Genomic DNA, 19,667 nt, shown 5'->3' with positions numbered 1-19,667 from the left:
TAATTGATTTGTGTTATCAATTTGTTGGTAGATTTAGTGGCAGGGGGTGGTTGGACCCAGTCTATTGGAGGACATAAATATTTAGTTCTTGTATTGCATTTATTATTTTTATTCTTTTGTATTTTTGTAAAAATGTTTCCAAAATGTATTTTCTATCAATCATTATTATATATTTTTTTTGTTTAAGTATTTTAAGCCCTTAAGGACAAAGTCCATTTTAACCATAAGGACCAGGCCAATTTTATTTTTGCGTTTCAGTTTTTTTCCTCCTCGCCTTCTAAAATCCATAAGTCTTTTATATTTCCATCTATAGACCCATATAAGGGCTGTTTTTTTGCATACCCAATTGTACATTGTAATGAAACCTCTCATTTTACCATGAAATGGCAAACCCCCAAAAATAATTTTTTTAGGGGGGAAATTTCACTGAAAACCCCAATTTTGCACATTTTGGAGAGTTTAGTTTTCACACTGTACACTTGATGGTAAAAAATGACATGTATTCTTTATTCTGTGGGTCAATACGATTAAAATGATTCCCATGGCTAGACACTTTTATATTTTTCTACCGTTTATAAAAATCTAAAACTTTTTGTACAAAATCAGTGATCTAAAATCGCCATATTTTGACCACCTATAACTTTTTCATTTTTCCGTATATTGGGCGGTATGAGGGCTCATTTTTTGCGCCTTCATCTTTACTTTTTATTTATACCACATTTTTATATTTTTTTTAATAAAATGTGACTAAAAAGTAGCATTTTTGGAACTTTTTATTTTTTACGTTTACGCCATTCACCGTACATGGGAAAAACGGACAATTTTCATTTTTATTGGGGATGGGGATTTTTCACTTTTTTAGAACTTTTTATTTTTACATTTTTCAACTTTTTATTTTATTTTTTTACATTTTTTATGTCCCCATAGGGGGAATATATATAGCAATCATTTGATTGCTAATACTGTTCAGTGCTATGCATAGGGCATAGCACAGATCATTATTATCGGCTATCTTCTGCTCTGGTCTGCTAGATCTCAGACCAGAGCAGGAGACGCTGGGAAACGGACGGAGGCAGGTGAGGGGACCTTCGTCCGCCATTACAGATGATCAGATCCCTGCGGCAGCGCTGTGGGCCATCCGATCATCTATTTTAGCATGCACACTGCCACAGATGCCGTGATCTGTACTGATCACAGCATCTGAGGGGCTAATGGCGGACATTCGCGCGATAACGGATGTCGGCCATTAACGGCGGGTCCCCGGCTGTTGCTAGCAGCTGGAACCCGCCGTGTATGACACAAGCACCGCTCCGGTGCTCTCGGTCATATACATGACGTAAATGTACGTCCTGGTGCGCTAAGTACCGCTTCACCAGGACGTGCATTTATGTTTGTGGTCGTTAAGGGGTTAATCATTTTTTTGGGGACTGTTTGTTTGGTGATATGTGCAGAATTGGCTTTAAGGCCTGATGTAGAGTTTTGAGCTGCTTAATAAGCTTGAGCATCCCGAAAGGTTCTGGGTGTGGGGGACTAGGGATGTCCGAGACCTTATAGTCTTGGACATCCTTACCTCGGAAGATACTAGTCCCCCTGGTCTGTATATGCGGGAGGGGGTGGCTAAGTGTCCCTCAGCCATATGGGTTTTACTCTCTTATATCCTTTAATGGGAAGTCTATAATGACTATTCACTATTTTTATATGATATTTATTTTTTTATAATTTGGTTTATATACAAAATATATATTTATTATTTCTTTAAAAAAAAAATTGGGGGTATATTAATTTTTTTATTTAATTTCATTGATTATTTTTCAGTTATACTTTTCTATTAAATTTTTTATGGATTCATTTTGTTATTTAATATTAAACCGCTTAAGGACCCAGGGCGTATGGATACGCCCTCACACCCTGGGCCTTAAGTACTAGTACGCCCTGGCGTTTTCCGGTCTCTGCCACGCGCCGGGCAGAGATCGGAACCGGATGCCTGCTGAAATCCTTCAGCAGGCATCCAGGGCAAACGCCGAGGGGGGCCATGTAGGCCCCCCATGTCGGCGATCGACGCACGCAAATCGCAAGGGAAGTCGCCCTTGCGATCTGCGGCGATACCGGGCTGATCAGGTCTCTGGGACCCGACCACCCGGTAATTTTGCATGATCCCGGCTGTCACAGACAGCCAGGACCATGCTGAAGCATAGGAGCGAGGTGGCAAACCGGCCACCTCCTCCTATACCCTGCAATCGCAGGGGGGGGGGGGTGGTTACTTCCTCCCGTCCTGCCCGGCCCCTGAAAGTCCGGAGAGGACGGGAGGAAGATCGGAGGACGCGGCGGGGGGCGGGGGAGTGCTGGGGACCAGCCCCGGTACTTACCTCGTCCCTGAAGACCCGGATCCCTGCGATGAAGATGGCGGCGGCGGCGACAGGTGAGTAGATCTTCAGCCCCGCTCGGGCCCTTTACAGCAATGCACGTCGCCGTAAAGCGACATGCATTGCTGTATTGGGACCCTGTAAACTACAACTCCCAGCATGCCCAGACAGCCCTTGGCATCTGGGCATGCTGGGAGTTGCAGTTTTGCAACATCTGGAGGTCCACAGTTTGAAGACCACTGTGCCCTTCCAGATGTTGCAAAACTACACATCCTCAGCATGCCCTTACTGTCCAGGCATTCTGGGAGTCATAGTTCTGTAACATCTGGCCCTTCAGATGTTGCAGAACTACAACTCCCAGCATGCCTGGACAGTAAGGGCATACTGGGAGTTGTAGTTTTGCAACATCTGGAAGGGCACAGATTGAGAACCACTGTATTAGTGGTCTGCAAACTGTAGTCCTCCAGATGTTGCAAAACTACAACTCCAAGCATGCTGGGAGTTGTAGTTCGGCAACATCTGGCTCTAAAGATGTTGCCGAACTACTACTCCCAGCATGTTTGAGAATGCTGAGAGTTGTGGTTTTGCAACAACTGGTTGGGAAACATTGTCTGTTTCCTAACTCAGTGTTTCCCAACCCGTGTTCCTCCAGCTGTTGCAAAACTATAACTACCAGCATGCACTGATAGACTGTGCATGCTGGGAGTTGTAGTTTTGCAACAGCTGGAGGTCCCCCCCTGTGAATGTACAGGGTACTTTCACATGGGCAGGGGCTTACAGTGAGTATCAGGCTGCAAGTTTGCGATGCAGCAAATTTTGCGCGGCAGCTCAAACTCGCTGTAACCCCCCGCCCATGTGACTGTACCCTAAAAACACTACACTACACTACCACAAAATAAAATAAAAAGTAAAAAAACACTACATATACACATACCCCTATACAGCCCCCCTCCCCAATAAAAATGAAAAACGTCTGGTATGCCACTGTTTCCAAAATGGAGCCTCCAGCTGTTGCAAAACAACAACTCCCAGCTGTTGACTGTCCAAGAATGCTGGGAGTTTTGCAACAGCTGGAGGCACCCTGTTTGGGAATCACTGGCGTAGAATACCCCTATGTCCACCCCTATGCAAATCCCTAATTTAGGCCTCAAATGCGCATGGCGCTCTCACTTTGGAGCCCTGTCGTATTTCAAGGCAACAGTTTAGGGCCACATATGGGGTATCGCCGTACTCGGGAGAAATTGCCTAACAAATTTTGGGGGGCTTTTTCTCCTTTCACCCCTTATGAAAATGTGAAGTTGGGGTCTACACCAGCATGTTAGTGTAAAAAAATAAATTTTTTACATTAACATGCTGGTTTTGCCCTATACTTTTCATTTTGACAAGAGGTAAAAGGGAAAAAAGCCCCCAAAATTTGTAATGCAATTTCTCCCGACTACGGAGATACCCCATATGTGGGCGCAAAGTGCTCTGGGGGCGCACAACAAGGCCCAGAAGGGAGAGTGCGCCATGTACATTTGAGGTGATTTGCACAGGGGTGGCTGATTGTTACAGCGGTTTTGACAAACGCAAAAAAAACTAAACCCCACATGTGAACCCATTTCGGAAACTACACCCCTCACGGAATGTAATGAGGGGTCCAGTGAGAATTTACCCCCCACTGGTGTCTGACAGATCTTTGGAACAGTGGGCTGTGCAAATAAAAAATGTTGTACAGACCACTGTTCCAAAGATCTGACAGACACCAGTGGGGGTAAATGCTCACTGTACCCCTTGTTACGTTCCTCAAGGGGTCTAGTTTCCAAAATGGTATGCCATGTGGGGGTTATTTTGCTGTCCTGGCACCATATGTGCTTCCTAAATGCGAAGTGCCCCCTGAGCAAAATTTGCTCTCAAAAAGCCAAATATGACTCCTTCTCTTCTGAGCATTGTAGTTCGCTCGTAGTGCACTTCAGGTCAACTTATGGGGTACCTCCATACTCAGAAGAGATGGGGTTTCAAATTTTGGGGGGTATTTTTTGCTATTAACCCTTGCAAAAATGTGAAATTTGGGGGGAAACACCCATTTTAATGAAATATTTTTTTTTTTACGTATGCAAAAGTCGTGAAACCCGTGTGGGGTATTAAGGCTCACTTTATTCCTTGTTAAGTTCCTCAAGGGGTCTACTTTCCAAAATGATATGCCATGTGGGTATTTTTTGCTGTCCTGGCACCATAGGGGCTTCCTAAATGCGACATGCCCCCGAGCAAAATTTGCTCTCAAAAAGCCAAATATGACTCCTTCTCTTCTGAGCATTGTAGTTCGCTCGTAGTGCACTTCAGGTCAACTTATGGGGTACCTCCATACTCAGAAGAGATGGGGTTACAAATTTTGGGGGGTATTTTCTGCTATTAACCCTTGCAAAAATGTGAAATTTGGGGGGAATCACACATTTTAGTGAAATTTTATTTTATTTTTTTACATATGCAAAAGTCGTGAAACACATGTGGGGTATTAAGGCTCACTTTATTCCTTGTTACGTTCCTCAAGGGGTCTTGTTTCCAAAATGGTATGGCATGTGTTTTTTTTTTGCTGTTCTGGCACCATAGGGGCTTCCTAAATGCAACATGCCCCCCAAAAACCATTTCAGAAAAACGTACTCTCCAAAATCCCCTTGTCACTCCTTCGGTTCTGAGCCCTCTACTGCGCCCACCGAACACTTTACATAGACATATGAGGTATGTGCTTACTTGAGAGAAATTGGGCTACAAATATAAGTATACATTTTCTCCTTTTACCCCTCGTAAAAATTCAAAAATTGGGTCTACAAGAACATGCGAGTGTAAAAAATGAAGATTGTGAATTTTCTCCTTCACTTTCCTGCTATTCCTGTGAAACACCTAAAGGGTTAAAAGGCTGACCGAAAATCATTTTGTATACTTTGGGGGGTGCAGTTTTTATTATGGGGTCATTTGTGGGGTATTTCTAAGATGAAGACCCTTCAAATCCACTTCAAACCTGAACTGGTCCCTGAAAAATAGTGAGTTTGGAAATTTTGTGAAAAATTGGAAAATTGCTGCTGAACTTTGAAGCCCTCTGGTGTCTTTCAAAAGTAAAAACTTGTCAATTTTATGATGCAAACATAAAGTAGACATATTGTATATGTGAAAAAAAATTTTGAATATCCATTTTCCTTACAAACAGAGAGCTTCAAAGTTAGAAAAATGCAAAATTTTCAAATTTTTCATAAAATTTTCAAATTTTTCACCAAGAAAGGATGCAAGTTACAAATTTTGTTTACCACTATGTTAAAGTAGAATATGTCACGAAAAAACAATCTCGGAATCAGATTGATAACTAAAAGCATTCCAGAGTTATTAATGTTTAAAGTGACAGTGGTCAGATGTTCAAAAAATGGCCGGGTCCTAAGGTGTAAAATGGCTGGGTCCTTAAGAGGTTAAGTATTAATTTTTGTATTTTTTTATTTATTCTTTTTTTACTTATCTGTTTGTCCTATGATTGGGCACAACTACTCTGCCACTAGTTAGTTTAAGGTTAATATATAGGGGTTTTTGGAATACCGCAATGGTGTGAACGGCACAGCCAAATGTAAACTAGATGGTCTCTATAGCGTCAGCGGTTACCTGGATACCAGGTCAGGTGGTCATGGTGAGGGTCATGTGATGGCGGCTCCCGTGTCTCCCCGCATATCACGGGAGGGTACTGTGGTCACGTGATGCATTGTGGCCAAGTGACCAGGCCCATGTGACTGCTTGATAGTATCACGCAGGCGCAGTGGAAATAACACCACGCTAACGGTGCCATGTCCGTCATACAGAGTGGGTAAGCGCTATTGTCCTACAATGTTTACATATAATCATGCACTTTTATGTACCTCATGTGCAATCTATTTACGAATTGTTGTAGATGATTAACTGTTACTGCGGAAATTCTGGAGTTGTGATTCAAGCATTGTTTGTAACACTTCAGCACTATGTAAGCACTTTATTATTATATATAGCACTGATATTTATCAATTTATATAACACTATGATGTAATATTTGACACAGTTTTTTTGCAATTGTGTGATTAAGTAGATGTTTTGATTTGATTGTTTGTAATTACACTTACCTGGGTATATATACCTCTTAACATGTGTGTATCACTAAGCTTGAAAATGACTCCATAGAAGCAGAAACGTTGCTTCATAGAAGATGAGAAAATAAATTCACCTTTGTTTATTGGAGTGCTGCATCCTTGGTGTTTTTCTATTTGGACGGACTTTGAACCATAATCATATTATACCAAGGAGTGCTGCACGATTTTTTCTATTTCATATATATATATATATATATATATATATATATATATATATATATCTCAAACATACATAAAACAATTATTTAAAAAAAAATCCTATATAAAAGGCAATTGGGTAAATGCTGGTCCTCTTGATCACCTCATTTAAACCTTCTAGCCACAATGACCAGCATTTATCATTGTGTTTACCCTTTTTCTTTCATCTATATTTGTCGCAAGTGTCCTTTTTTTCTGCCTTTTGGTTTACACATTTCTGCAGATTTTGAGTTGTAATCCAATGATTTTGGCAATATGCATGATATGGATTAGTTTTATGAACAGTGCCTTTTTGTGAAGAAAAAAAAAAAAAAAAAACACAGAAAAGTCTCTAAACTACACCAGCCCAGACTTAGCTTAGCTTTTTGGAGTATGTGAAGAGTTGTGACCTGTGACCATTTAATAAATCTGGTGCTCCTACACATTACCAGCACACACACACAAAAAATGCCCCCCCAAAGTGTTTAGCTTAAAAGTCCAATAGGACTCCCTATTGATTAATGCCTGTAAATGGTTAAGGACTGAGTCTAAAACATGTTCAATGATCTGCAACCTAATGCAATCTTTTTCGTTTACGTGTTCAGAGGCAATGTGTCTTGAGACACACCGGCCAGTATATATATAGAATAGGGGTAGAATGAGCTTTATGTGCTGCTAGTACTGCTAGTTTCCATGAAAATTATTAATTTTTATGTAGTGATCAGAGACTTGTTTTTCTTGAAGTTATCAAGTACAGTCATGGCCGTAAATGTTGGCACTACTGAAATTTTTCTAGAAAATGAAGTATTTCTCACAGAAAAGGATTACAGTAACACAGATTTTGCTATACACGTTTATTCACTTTGTGTGTATTGGAACTAAACCAAAAAAGGGAGGAAAAAAAGCAAATTGGACATAATGTCACACAGTTAATTTTGCCATTATTATATGACAGTATGACATGAACATTTTTTAGTTTTTTGTGTTTTTGTTTCATTTTAAATTGACAGCTACCTTTAGTTAGTTTGGATCTTTTATTGTGAGGGGGCTCAGAAGTCATTTTTTGACATTTTTAAAATTTATGCTAAATCTATAAACCCTCAAGTGTCCTAAAAAGTTAAATAATATTTAAAAAATTATGCCAACATAATGTAGACATATTGCAAATGTGAATTTAAAACAATTTTATGGCATGGCTATCTAGCATACTGTTTTTAAGGTTCTACAGTTGATGCAGATCTATTCAAACAGAATTGATTTGTTCCCTTGACTGTGCTTAGTTGTGATGGAAAGAACTTGGCTGTCCATTTGACCAAACAATGAGATAAGCTGGTTGTTTGAGCCAAATGTGAAACTATCTGCCAAAAGTTTATTTGAAAATGCAGCATTGTCTAGATGATGTATACAATACGTTGTTATATAAACTAGTCCTCCTGGCCTGATCCAATCATATTTGTTAGTATGGAGGCATATATATAACTCTGAGAACATGCACAAAAGTTTTGTTCTTAACTGGCCTGCAGACATGAATTCAACTGATCCTTGGATAACTAGTGCAGAAAGGAAACATCAGTTTCAGACAGCATTAACAGCAGTTACTAGATGTTTGGTGAGATGTTATGTTTAAATAGATACTGACAGCCTATTCACCCCCACTTAATCCAGTATACCGGGTTATAGTGCAGGAGAACAGCCTTAAGAAGGGTCATCACTTACTTTAATCTGTGTATTAGTTGTAGGGTTATGGCTGTTTATTGTTTCATTCCTATTGCACTGCTGTACACAATGGAGGTGGGAAGCCGGCTCGCAGAGCCCCCCTGCCTCCTTTATATTCATCGCCCAGCCGCCCCCTGATGAATATGTAAAAGTGTTCTTTCAAGTCTGCCGGGGGTGAGTGCTCCGCTCATGGAGGAAGGCAGATGAAGGTAGAACGCTTACTTGTTTGCATTTTTGCCATGGAGACAGGCTGCGTAGTGAATATTAAGGAGGCAGTGGAGCTCGGCGAGCCTTCTTCCCGCCTCCATTGCGCCCAGCAGTGCGATAGGAATGAAACAATAAACGGCTATTACTATAATACTAATACACAGATATTGTAAGTAACCCCTTTTATTTAGAGCTGTGCACCCGGACTATAACCCATTACTGTATATTGGATTTAGTGCAACTAAACAAGCTATCAGTTTCTCTTTAAAGGTATGTTGCCATGTGGGTTGATATTGTTGCACATTACAGATAGTATTTAGTCAGAAAATAGTACTTTGTAACAAGTACTTTGTAATATGAAAAAAAAAAAAACACTATTTTATGGGGAATTTACTAAGGCCGGCAATATTATACATTGGTCTTGACAAAACCCCAGCCAGTGTACGATCACCCGGACTTATCTTCATAATTCTAGGTGCATCTGCACCTGCCCCTTAATGGAATATCCAGGTTTCATTAACTTTTACTACCGTGCTTGTGGTGGCCCAGTACAGGAGTTGCACCCATGTACCATTGCTGCCTTGTCAGGTGGACTCTATTTCAGGGACCCCTGGTCCCCCCTTTCATCTATGTTCCCTAAATCGTTAATAAGCACCTATGTTATCTAATGTAATGTGTATATATTGTTATGTGCCTTTAAATATTGTTGTCATGTGTTGTAACCAAGGAAGGTACCAGTGACCATGTCCCCCAAATAAACCCTGGAAGGAGCTAGTTCAGGCTCTTTTAGTTCCTGCTTAACTGAGATACAGAGCAGTGAAGTCCAGAGTGAGTGTCCTGAGGAGGTGTCCTGAGGAGGTGTCCTGAGGAGGCCTAAAGCCTACCACGCAGGCACGCATCCACAAGTCCACTATCCCACAGATGAATGTCAAAACCTGGTAAGCTACATACGGGGTGAAGTCTGTCAAGTAAGTCTAGTTAAGTGAGTCAAGATCAGTCTGTATCAAGTCAGCGTGGGCCTGCAGCAAATTGTCCAAATCCACTATAAGTCCCAGCAAGCCCTAAAGTCTCTGAAGTCACTGGTCACCTCCTTGGGCCTAACTGAGCTGTCAAGACTATGACACCTGTCTACCTCAGTAAAGCTGCCATTGCTCCGTAACTTGGCGTCGGAGCCATTATTTGCCCCGTTGCTAGCCCAGGATCCAGCGGTATACCTTCGGGTGGTGAAGAGGTTAAACAACACCCTGGCATCACGAACACAAGGGGTTAATGCCATCTGCCCCTAGGGTAATAACATCTGCCCTCTATCACACCCTCACCACAAGTGCCTTACATGTGTGGGGTGGATCGAACCCTTTTTTGTGATTTCATGGTTCCCCCCAGGTTCAGCATTCCTCTAGACTCTGGATGATTGTTGTCTCAAGCCTTTCCCAGGATACTGTTCGACTTATGACAACAGCTGATCATAGGGGGCTTGGTTTCTTTCTATCTTCTCTGACAAGCCAGCCCCCTGATGACATGTACGGTCCAGCTGTACGTGCCACTGCCACTGTGATTTTGAGCTGAACAGGATCCCGGAAAAGGCTCAAGACAACAGTCAGCCAGAGTCCAGAGGAATGCTGAACCTGAGGGGACCATGAAATCTCAAAAATGGGGTTAATTTACCCACACATGTAAGTAGGGCACTTAAAGGGGTACTCCCGTGCCCCAACGTTCTGAACATTTTGTTCAGAATGCTTTGAGCGGGCGGCCGTGATCGTGACATCACAGCCACACTCCGTGACGTCACACCACATCCCCTCCATTCACGTCTATGGCAGGGACAGGGGATAGGAGATAAGATGTCTAGCAATGGAGTACCCCTTTAATACATGAATTGGCATTACAGGCACAAAACTGGAAAGTTAATAAAACCTGGATAACCCCTTTAATGCAGCCTCAGAATTCTATGCCAGCTTAGAGCTAAATTAGATTTTCATTACAATTTACTCCTGCCAGCAGTCATAAATTATAAACAATTGAAGCGTGTGGTGTGGCCACAACCCCTTACAAGAAGCATTGCCAAGCTCATTGCCACTTGATGAGTGTGGCACAGATTGGCCAAAAGACTCACATTTTTTCTGCAAGGTAACAAAATGATGGTATCAGGATAACTGATATAACCTTGTACTGTCAACGATATCTAGACAATATTGCAATGTTGCATTTTCAAAATATTCACAGTTAAAACGGTTTTCTGGGCTTGATATAAAATTGGCACGGAAAAAAAAAAAAAAAAAAAACATACTCATTCTCGTTTCTCCTGGTCTAGCACCACCAATCCCAGTCGATGTGCCGTAATGATGTCTCCATACAATTAGAAACAGCATGCTGCAGCCAATCACTGACCTGAGTGCTGATGTGTAAGAACAAGTAAATAGACTACTGAGGTTACTGAATGGTTGCAGCTAACTGTGTGGGGACATCATCAGGAAACCTACAAGAGGGACTTCAGAGCAGAGGCAACAGTAGACCCTATTGTCCTCCTGGTAATTTTGTGTCAAGCTATTTTCTCTAGAGTTACAGAGGTACATCCAGAGTTTATAGGCTCCCACTGGGTATTCCACAGTTAAAGGGGTTTCCTGAAATTCAAAATTGCCAGTGGAAGGGATTGACAAGAATAACAGTAAAAAAAATAAAAATAAAATACCCCTGTGGCCACTCCTGGTCTAAGTCAACCGTTCCTGGAAAGAAGTGCCCCGATGATATCCTCATACATGGTTGCATGGTACAATGCAGCCAATCACTGACCTCAGTGGTCACGTGCAAGAACAATTGCAAATGACCATGGAGGTCAGCGATAGGAAGTGTTTGGGGATATCTCCAGGGAACTTCCACCAGGTATTCCAAAGTGATGGCACTGGACCAGGAGCAACCAAAGCAGATGGTTGTTGTTGTTGTTTTTTTGCTTATATTCTCCCTTCCAAACTAGTTTATGGGTAATTTTGTATCAAGCCTAGAAAAATAAAGGGTTAAGTCAATGATTTGTTATCATGTAGTACTAAGGATAGGAAAATGTATATGGTAAAGCTTGCCTAAATGTTTGTAATAATTTTTACCAGGCTTCTTGAAGGAATGAAAAAGGAGGTAATAATCTAATTCTTCATTACACTATTAAACCTATAATATATGTAAGAAGTTTTTTAATTTATGCATACCCATATATGCATACCCATTTTTTATACGCATACCCCCAAATTTATACTACTGCCAGAAATGTAGATATATTAGTAGATTTATCGCATATGTGAACTAGATAACTTTGACCTTTTATAACAAAACATATTTAAGGGATGGAAAGAAATGCATAAAGCAACAATAACTAGCCCTAAAGAGAGGTAAATCAACCACTGCTATGTTTGCAAACTAGCAGACAGAGTGAACTCTTACCTCTTTCTTCACTGCAGTACTCAGCAGAAAATGAAATATCATCAACAGCAACATATCCTGCTTGGATGCCATTGAAAGCAACTTCAAACACAATCTGAAATATTGAAGCAAGATGAATAAATCAATTCAATTTAGTTACAACAATCAAATGAAATTCCTTTTTTTTAAAGGGTTGTCTACTTTTTATTGTACGTACACACTGGGGAATTGGTGAGGAATTTACTTGAGTAATTCTACTCACTTATTCTGCTCCAAATCATCTATCAATTAGGCTAGGTTCACACTGCAGAATTTCTGGGGAGAATTTCTGCCGGAGATTGAGCCGGCGGCGCTAGGACCGAGCAGACTGCATTGCTGCCCCCATAGACTGCAATGTATTTCTGGGTGGATCTTTTGGGAGATCTGCTCAGAAATGCATTGCCATCTATGGGGACAGCAATGTAGTCATGTGGTCCTAGTGCCGCCGGCTCAATCTCCGGCAGAAATTCTGCCCAGAAATTCCACAGTGTGAACCTAGCCTTAAAGTTCTATTTGGTAATGGACTTTAGCTGCCCTGTTCACACTGAGAAATTTCTGCTAGCAGAATTCTGATGCTGAATTCTGTTCCACCTGAAGATAGAACATGTTCATTCTTCTGGTGAATCTGCTTGTAAAAGCCCATTGAAGTCAATGGGGCTTTTTTTTCTGAGGAAATCAGTTTCAAGCGGAATTCAAGCAGAAATGTCTGAACTTTCTCCCCAACATCATTTGCTGCTCCTCCTCCTAAATTCTGCTTGTAATTTCTGCTTCAGTTCTGCTTCCATTCCTCTTCAATATCATGGCAAGCAGAAAATAGTAGATTTCAACATTTTCCTGACCGAAATGATTCCTCTTCAATTCCTCTCCAATTCCTTAGTGTGAACATACCCTTAAAGGGGTGGAAAACAAGGGGAAAACAAAAGTTTTCAAATCAACTGGTTCCAGAAAGTTATATAGATTTGTAAATTACTTCTACAAAAAATCTTAATCCTTCCAGTATTTATCAGCCGCTGTATACTACAAAGAATGTTGTGTAGTTCTTTCCAATCTGACCACAATGCTCTCTGCTGACACCTCTGTCCATGTCAGGAATTGTCTAGAGCAAATCTCTATAGCAAACCTCTCTTTCTCTTGACAGTTCCTAACACAGGCAGAAGTGTCAACAGAGAGCACTGTGGTCAGACTGGAAAGAACTACACAACTTCCTCTGGAGCATACAGCAGATGATATGTACTGGAAGGATTAAGATTTTTAAATAGACGTAATTTACAAATCTGTTTAACTGTTTGGCACATGCTCATTTGAAAACATTTGTTTTCTACCTGAGTACCCCTTAAAAAATCTCTCTTTGTAAGGTTTCTCCGATGACAATAAGCTGATCACAGAATGTCCCACTGCTTGAAACCCCCAGTGATCAACTGTAATCTGTAGGGAAACACAGAACCAGGTTTGTTTTAAAGCATTACACAGTACTTTTTAAAATCAATCTGCTGTCCTATTAATGCATGGATGTGTTGGGTTTTCCAGAATGAGAGACACTCTAGATCAGTTGTTTCCAAACTGTGGACCCTTGAATGTTGTAAAACTACAACTTCCAGCATTCTTGGACAGAGCTGGGAGTTGTAGTTTTCCAACATCTTGAGGTCCACAGTTTGGGGACAACTGATCTAGATGCCCTCCACTCCACTAATATACAATAGCCTGGAACAAGGGTCCCTAGCTATTAAATTAGAATTCACTAAGCATTTGAAGCTAGACAATCCATTTTCACTAACATTTTCACTTATTGTGTGGTTTACTGTGATGACAATTTTATATTTTACTTATTCAAAAATAAAAACACATGAAATAATTTGTCTTTGTGTTGCCATATTCTAAAAGCGATAACTTAAACATTTTTCGACAGAATTATGTTAAGGCTTGTTGATGCTGAATAAGTTTTTTTAATTGGTACTACAGTATTTAGGGGCATGTATGACTTTTTGATCACATTCTATTCAATTTTTGGGAGATGAACAAATATGACAGACCTGGGGACCTTCAGTAGGCTGCCCACTGCCATGACAGCCCCACAGCACCCAGCAACCATGATGTGGTTGGTTACTGTGGTGACCACATTCAAAGTGGTCCAGGGCAGCAGTATAACAAAGAGCTGTACTCACTTGCCCCTCATCCTCTGCCGCTGCTGGACACCACTTTCTCTTGATTGTGATGCCCATTGACTGCAATCAGTAGCAAAATCAGCTGCAGCAAATCTACAGCAAAAAATAATGACATGTGAACTGAGCCTTAGGGTGCATTCACAAGTACAGTATCCTGCACAAATATGATGCACATTATTTGAAGCTGCAGATTTTATGATGCAGTGTTCAATGTAAACTAAATGATTGAACACAGCTTCAAATCCTGCACGTCAAATATGCATGGGATACTGTACATGTGACTAGATCCTTAAAAGGAAATGCCATCTATTAATTACAAACACCTACTGGTGATGATGCTTATGTGTCCTTATCATCACCACAAGTTTCTATGATCACATGCTGGCTAACAGGCTCCTATCCATTAGGTAATAGTATGTCATAGGAGGGGAAGAAGCTTTCCTACTATTTTAAGTGATGCCAGATCCTAACCCCTAGAGGACACACAAATGTACGTCGCTGAGCCCTGGGACGTACATGTACCTGACATGGTGATCGGAACCGGGTGATAACAGCAGCCTTAACCTCATGGATGATGGTGGACATCAGCGATCCAGCTGATGTCCGCCATTGACCCTTCAGATGCCGTGATAAAGTGCGTGACACACATTGGACCACGTGCAGAGCAAACATGGGTATTCAATGTGTTAAGATGGTCTGCTGCACTCTTCTTCTCTGGTCTGCCTTCTAGCAGACCAGAGAAGTTACTATAAAAGGTTAAGAAGAAGTGAATAAGCCCCTGCCACCTGCGTAAATGTCTGAACTAATTAACACCTTAAGGACTCAGCCCATTTTCACCTTAAGGACCAGGCCAATTTTTGTTTTGCTCTTTAGTTTTTTCCTCCTCACCTTCTAAAAATCATAACGTGTTCAATTTTGCACCTACAGACCCATATAAGGTCTTGTTTATTGCATCACCAATTGTACTTTGTAATGACATCACTTATTTTATAACATAATCTGTGCCGGAACAAAAAAAACTGGCAGTAGGTCAGACAGTAACACAAGTGCAGGTTAGTAAGGTAGCAAGGAACAGGTACACAGTAACAGAGACACAGAACTTTCACTATGGCAATAGACGACCAAAGGTCCGGCAAGGAACCAAGGGAGAAGCTGATATTTAAGGACCAGAGTGCAGGTGTAGACACTTGACTAAATGAGCACTGGCCCTTAAAGAGTGAGAGCTCCAGCGTGTGCTCACCCTAGCAGGCGGGGGCACGCGCACCGGGGCTATGAGGACAGGGAGGTAAGTGACGGTCTGGGATTCACATGCGGGTGCGTCCCGCGATGCGAATCCCAGCCCTGCCGGCAGCGGGGACATGACAGAGCGCTCACGGCCAGCGTGTCTGGCCGAAACGCGGATGTTACAGTTTGTAAAATTGTCATCTTCTGACCCTTATAACTTCTTATTTTTCTGCATGTGTGAGTGCTAATTTTTTGCGCCGTGGTCTGTACTTTTTATTAGTACCATTTTTGTTTTAATGGGACTTTTTGATCGTTTAGCTAACCTTATATTTTAGTAGTTTAGACATTTACGCATGCGCCGGTACCACATATGATTATTTTTAATTACATTATTGTATTTAAAAAATGGGAAATGGGGGGTGATTTAAACTTTTATTAGGGGAATGGCTTATTCACATTTATTAACTTTTTTTTTTACACTTATTTTTTAGCCTCTTTCTCTGGAGCATACAGCAGCTGATAAGTACTGGAAGGATTAAGATTTTTTAAATAGAAGTAATTTACAAATCTGTTTAACTTTCTGGAACTAATTGATTAAGGAAAAAAATATATACATTTCCACCGGAGTACCCCTTTAAATAAAATGTTAATGGTCCTGTACGGTGAATGGCCTTAACGTTAAAAAAAAGTCCACAATTGCTGATTTTAGGCACATCGCATCCCAGAAATTTTTTTTATAAAAAGTGATCACAATGTCTTGTATATGAAAACATGGTACGGAACAAAACTACAGATCACAGTGCAAAAAATTTGCCCTCACACATCTCTGTATATGGAAAAATTAGAAAGTTCTAGGGTTTCAGAATAAAATGATTTTAAACCTACTAATTTTGTTAAAAAAATGGTTTTTGGGATCTCTTTTTTTTTTTTTTTTTTACAATACAGTACAATAATAGAAAATCATGTACACATAGGTATCATTTTAATCGTATTGACCCACAGAATACAAAAAACATGTCATTTTTACCATAAAGTGTATAGCATAATAACAAAACCCTCCAAAAGTTGCGGAATTGTGATTTTCTTTTCAATTTCCCCACATAAATAATATTGTTATGGTTGCGCTGTACATTTTATGGTAAAATGAAAGGTGTCATTAAAAAGAACAATTGGTCGCGCAGAAAAACAAGCGCTCATATGGCTCTATGGATGGAAAAATTTAAAGTTATGCCTCTTAGAAGGCGAGCAGGAAAAACAAAAATGCAAAAATGAAATTGTCTGTGTCCTTGAGGCCAAAATGGGCTGTGGGCTGTGTCCTTTAAGGAGAACTCCAGATCATAAAAATTGTCCCCTATACTGCCGGCAGTAAAAAAAAAAATAAAGATGCACATACCTTCCTTCGCTCCCCCGGGGCCTCCGGTAACCGGCTCCGGTCTCCGCCGCGATCCTTTTCCTGGTTGCTGGTGGTCGGCAAGTCATACTGCGCTCAGCCAATCACCGGCCACAGTGAAGTCCCGGCTCGGCCAGCAGTAGGTTGAGCCGCAGTGTGACGTTTTTGGCCCCGGCAGCATGTGCCAGTGTAGTGAAGGATTTTGTGTCTTGAAGCGTTCTCACACTGCCGCTCAGCCTATCGCCGGCCGAGTCGGGACTTTGCTGCGGCCGGTGATTGGCTGAGAGCAGTATGACTCGCCGACTACCAGCAAGCAGGAAGAGGATCATAGCGGAGACCGGAGCCGGTTACCGGAGGCCCCGGGGGAGCGAAGGAAGGTATGTACATCTTTATTTTTTTTTCTGCCGGCAGAATGGAAGACAATTTTTATATTCTGGAGTTCTCCTTTAAGGGGTTAAGGATATGGCATAATTTGTTGATCAATGATGGCATAACCTTGATCCTTGGTTATAGTCAGCACTTTTCTCAAAGTTTTTCTCAGAACAATGGAACTCCCAGCTATACTGTACAATATGGAAACTTTAAAATGATTTTTAATAGCAGTTATGTGCTTTAAAAAGATACAACAACCACATCATGAACATGACTTAAAACATTAGATCAATCCTGTCTTACCTCAACTGGGAATAAAGCATTTAAATCAACCTCAGCCAAGTTCCATTCTCCTTGTCTAACATCATTCATTTTCCAGATTTCCTCATAGGACCCATGTAAGTCTCTAGTATAGACCATAAAAATATTGCTACTTTCACGGTGAATACGATAATAGAAGGAAAGGCAACCAGATATGGGAGTAACAATTAAAGGAGACACCAACTGTGCTACTTCTTGGAATTGCTTGGCATAAACAGAATCAACATACATGTAGTGTCCTATTAAAGTAAAAAAAAAAAAAAAAAAAAAAAAAGATTAAGATGCAATAGCATGTCACATTTCTTGGAGTACTGTATGTGGATAAATTGAAAAATAAATAATAGTTGATATATATGGGAACATATGTTTATCTCTCACCCCATGTTTGCAGCAGTTTTTAACAGTTTGTATTGTGTATATAAAACTAAGACTCTCCTCTATCTAATTTTTCTACAGAATTTTGTACTGTTAATTATTATCTGTCTTAAACACTTGTGTATCCACAAGACATAAAATAACTTGCCTACCAAATTCACTGCCAAGTGTGTGGTCTATAGGCATGATAGCCTGTGAATTTCTGATGTTGCCTCCTCCAACAAACCAGTTTACATTTGGGTTCCAGCTGTTCATGTAACCACAGAGATGGTTTTCCTCAAAATTACACTCTGCAATGACATAAAGGCAGTCAAAATGCTAAAAATCCTTATTTCTTATCCTTATTTATATGATAATCATGATAGAACACATTCACTGCATGAATATTAGTGCAAAACATAAGGATCCTGCTGAGTAACCAGACAAAACAGTTCATTTGTTTTCTATGGCAAGGACACCAAAGGCTTAATTGGAACCATGCAATTTGTTACATATTCCTCTTCCAGTTATGTAAAGGCAGTGCAATATTGGTTTTAAGATCCATTGGTATGCGTTTTTTTTTTCTCTTACAGCGTGCATAAGAAGGGAAAGAATACAGAATTCTTAATGCTATATAATTTAAATGATTAAAATAGACAAAATAAGTAGACAAAAGTAGACATTAGTATAATTGTATATTACTCAACATACAGAAAGGGTAAGACAAGATTTTCCAATCCCTACCAAGTATTTCATAACATTTTTTTCTTTACAGTCCTGTTTTGGCAATAATTACAGTAGACTACTATAAAGGCTTATGTTATACCCTTTAATCCATGTTTGACAAGCTATTCATGTAAAATCAATGTAATTAAGAGCCATAGCATGGGCGCATAGAAGAATTTGATCTCCATGTGATACAGATCTTAAAGGGGTACTCCGATGCTCAGCGTTGGGAACAAACTGTTCCGAACGCTGAAGCCGGCGCTGGGAGCTCATGACGTCATAGCCCCACCCCTCATGATGTCACGCCCAAACCCCCTCAATGCAATTCTATGGTTTACAGGTTTGTAAATTACTTATATTTTAAAATCTTAATCCTTCCAGTGCTTATCAGCTGCTGTATGCTCCAGAGGAAGTTGTGTAGATCTTTCCAATCTGACCACAGTGTACTCTGCTGCCACCCCTGTCCATGTCAGGAACTTTCCAGAGCAAGAGAGATTTGCTATGGGGATTTTCTGACACAGACAGAGGTGGCAGCAGAGAGCACTGTAGTCAAACTGAAAAAAAACTACACAACTTCCTCTGGAGCATACAGTAGCTGACAGGCACTGGAAGGATTAAGATTTTAAAGTGTACAACAGCTTATACATTCTGGAAGGATTACGATTTTTAAATAGAAGTAATTTACAAATCTGTTTAACTTTCTGGCACCAGTTCATTTGAGAAAAAAAAAATTTCCACCGGAAATACACAATATTAAGAACTAAGTTTATGCAGATTTCTGATGTGGCTAGAATATCATCTTTAATGCTCCTTCATGTTTTAGTGTTTTAAAATATAAGTAAAAACAGCAAGCATTTGAAGCATTTTTGTGGCATTTTTTACTTTAAAGGGGAACTCCGGTACATGAGTAGTTATCCCCTATCCACAGAATCCTGTGGGTAAGGCATACGTTTCTGATCACAAGGGATTTGAATGGCCTCCACTCTGTGCACAGATTACTGTCAACCACTACATGAAGCGGTGGCCTACACGGCCCCCCATGTATCTATATGGGAGAGCCAGAGATACA

At 40.5% G+C, this 19,667-nt stretch overlaps 1 protein-coding gene across 3 annotated transcripts in view; it reads right to left on the bottom strand.

Moving 5' to 3' along the window:
- MAMDC2 (MAM domain containing 2) overlaps nucleotides 1-19,667 on the bottom strand; it is a 158,641-nt gene that overhangs the window by 68,579 nt on the left and 70,395 nt on the right. For all 3 annotated transcript variants that reach the window (XM_056523072.1, XM_056523074.1, XM_056523073.1), the window contains exons 5-7: nucleotides 18,046-18,183; nucleotides 17,501-17,757; nucleotides 12,032-12,125 (exon numbers count right to left, since the gene is read on the bottom strand). In XM_056523072.1, coding sequence (XP_056379047.1) covers nucleotides 12,032-12,125; nucleotides 17,501-17,757; nucleotides 18,046-18,183 — 489 coding nt within the window. The remainder of the gene's footprint in view (nucleotides 1-12,031; nucleotides 12,126-17,500; nucleotides 17,758-18,045; nucleotides 18,184-19,667) is intronic.

Source organism: Hyla sarda, chromosome 1, assembly GCF_029499605.1.
Source record: "Hyla sarda isolate aHylSar1 chromosome 1, aHylSar1.hap1, whole genome shotgun sequence".
In the NCBI taxonomy this organism is placed as follows: domain Eukaryota; kingdom Metazoa; phylum Chordata; class Amphibia; order Anura; family Hylidae; genus Hyla; species Hyla sarda.
This window is presented reverse-complemented; position numbering and strand designations above follow the sequence as displayed.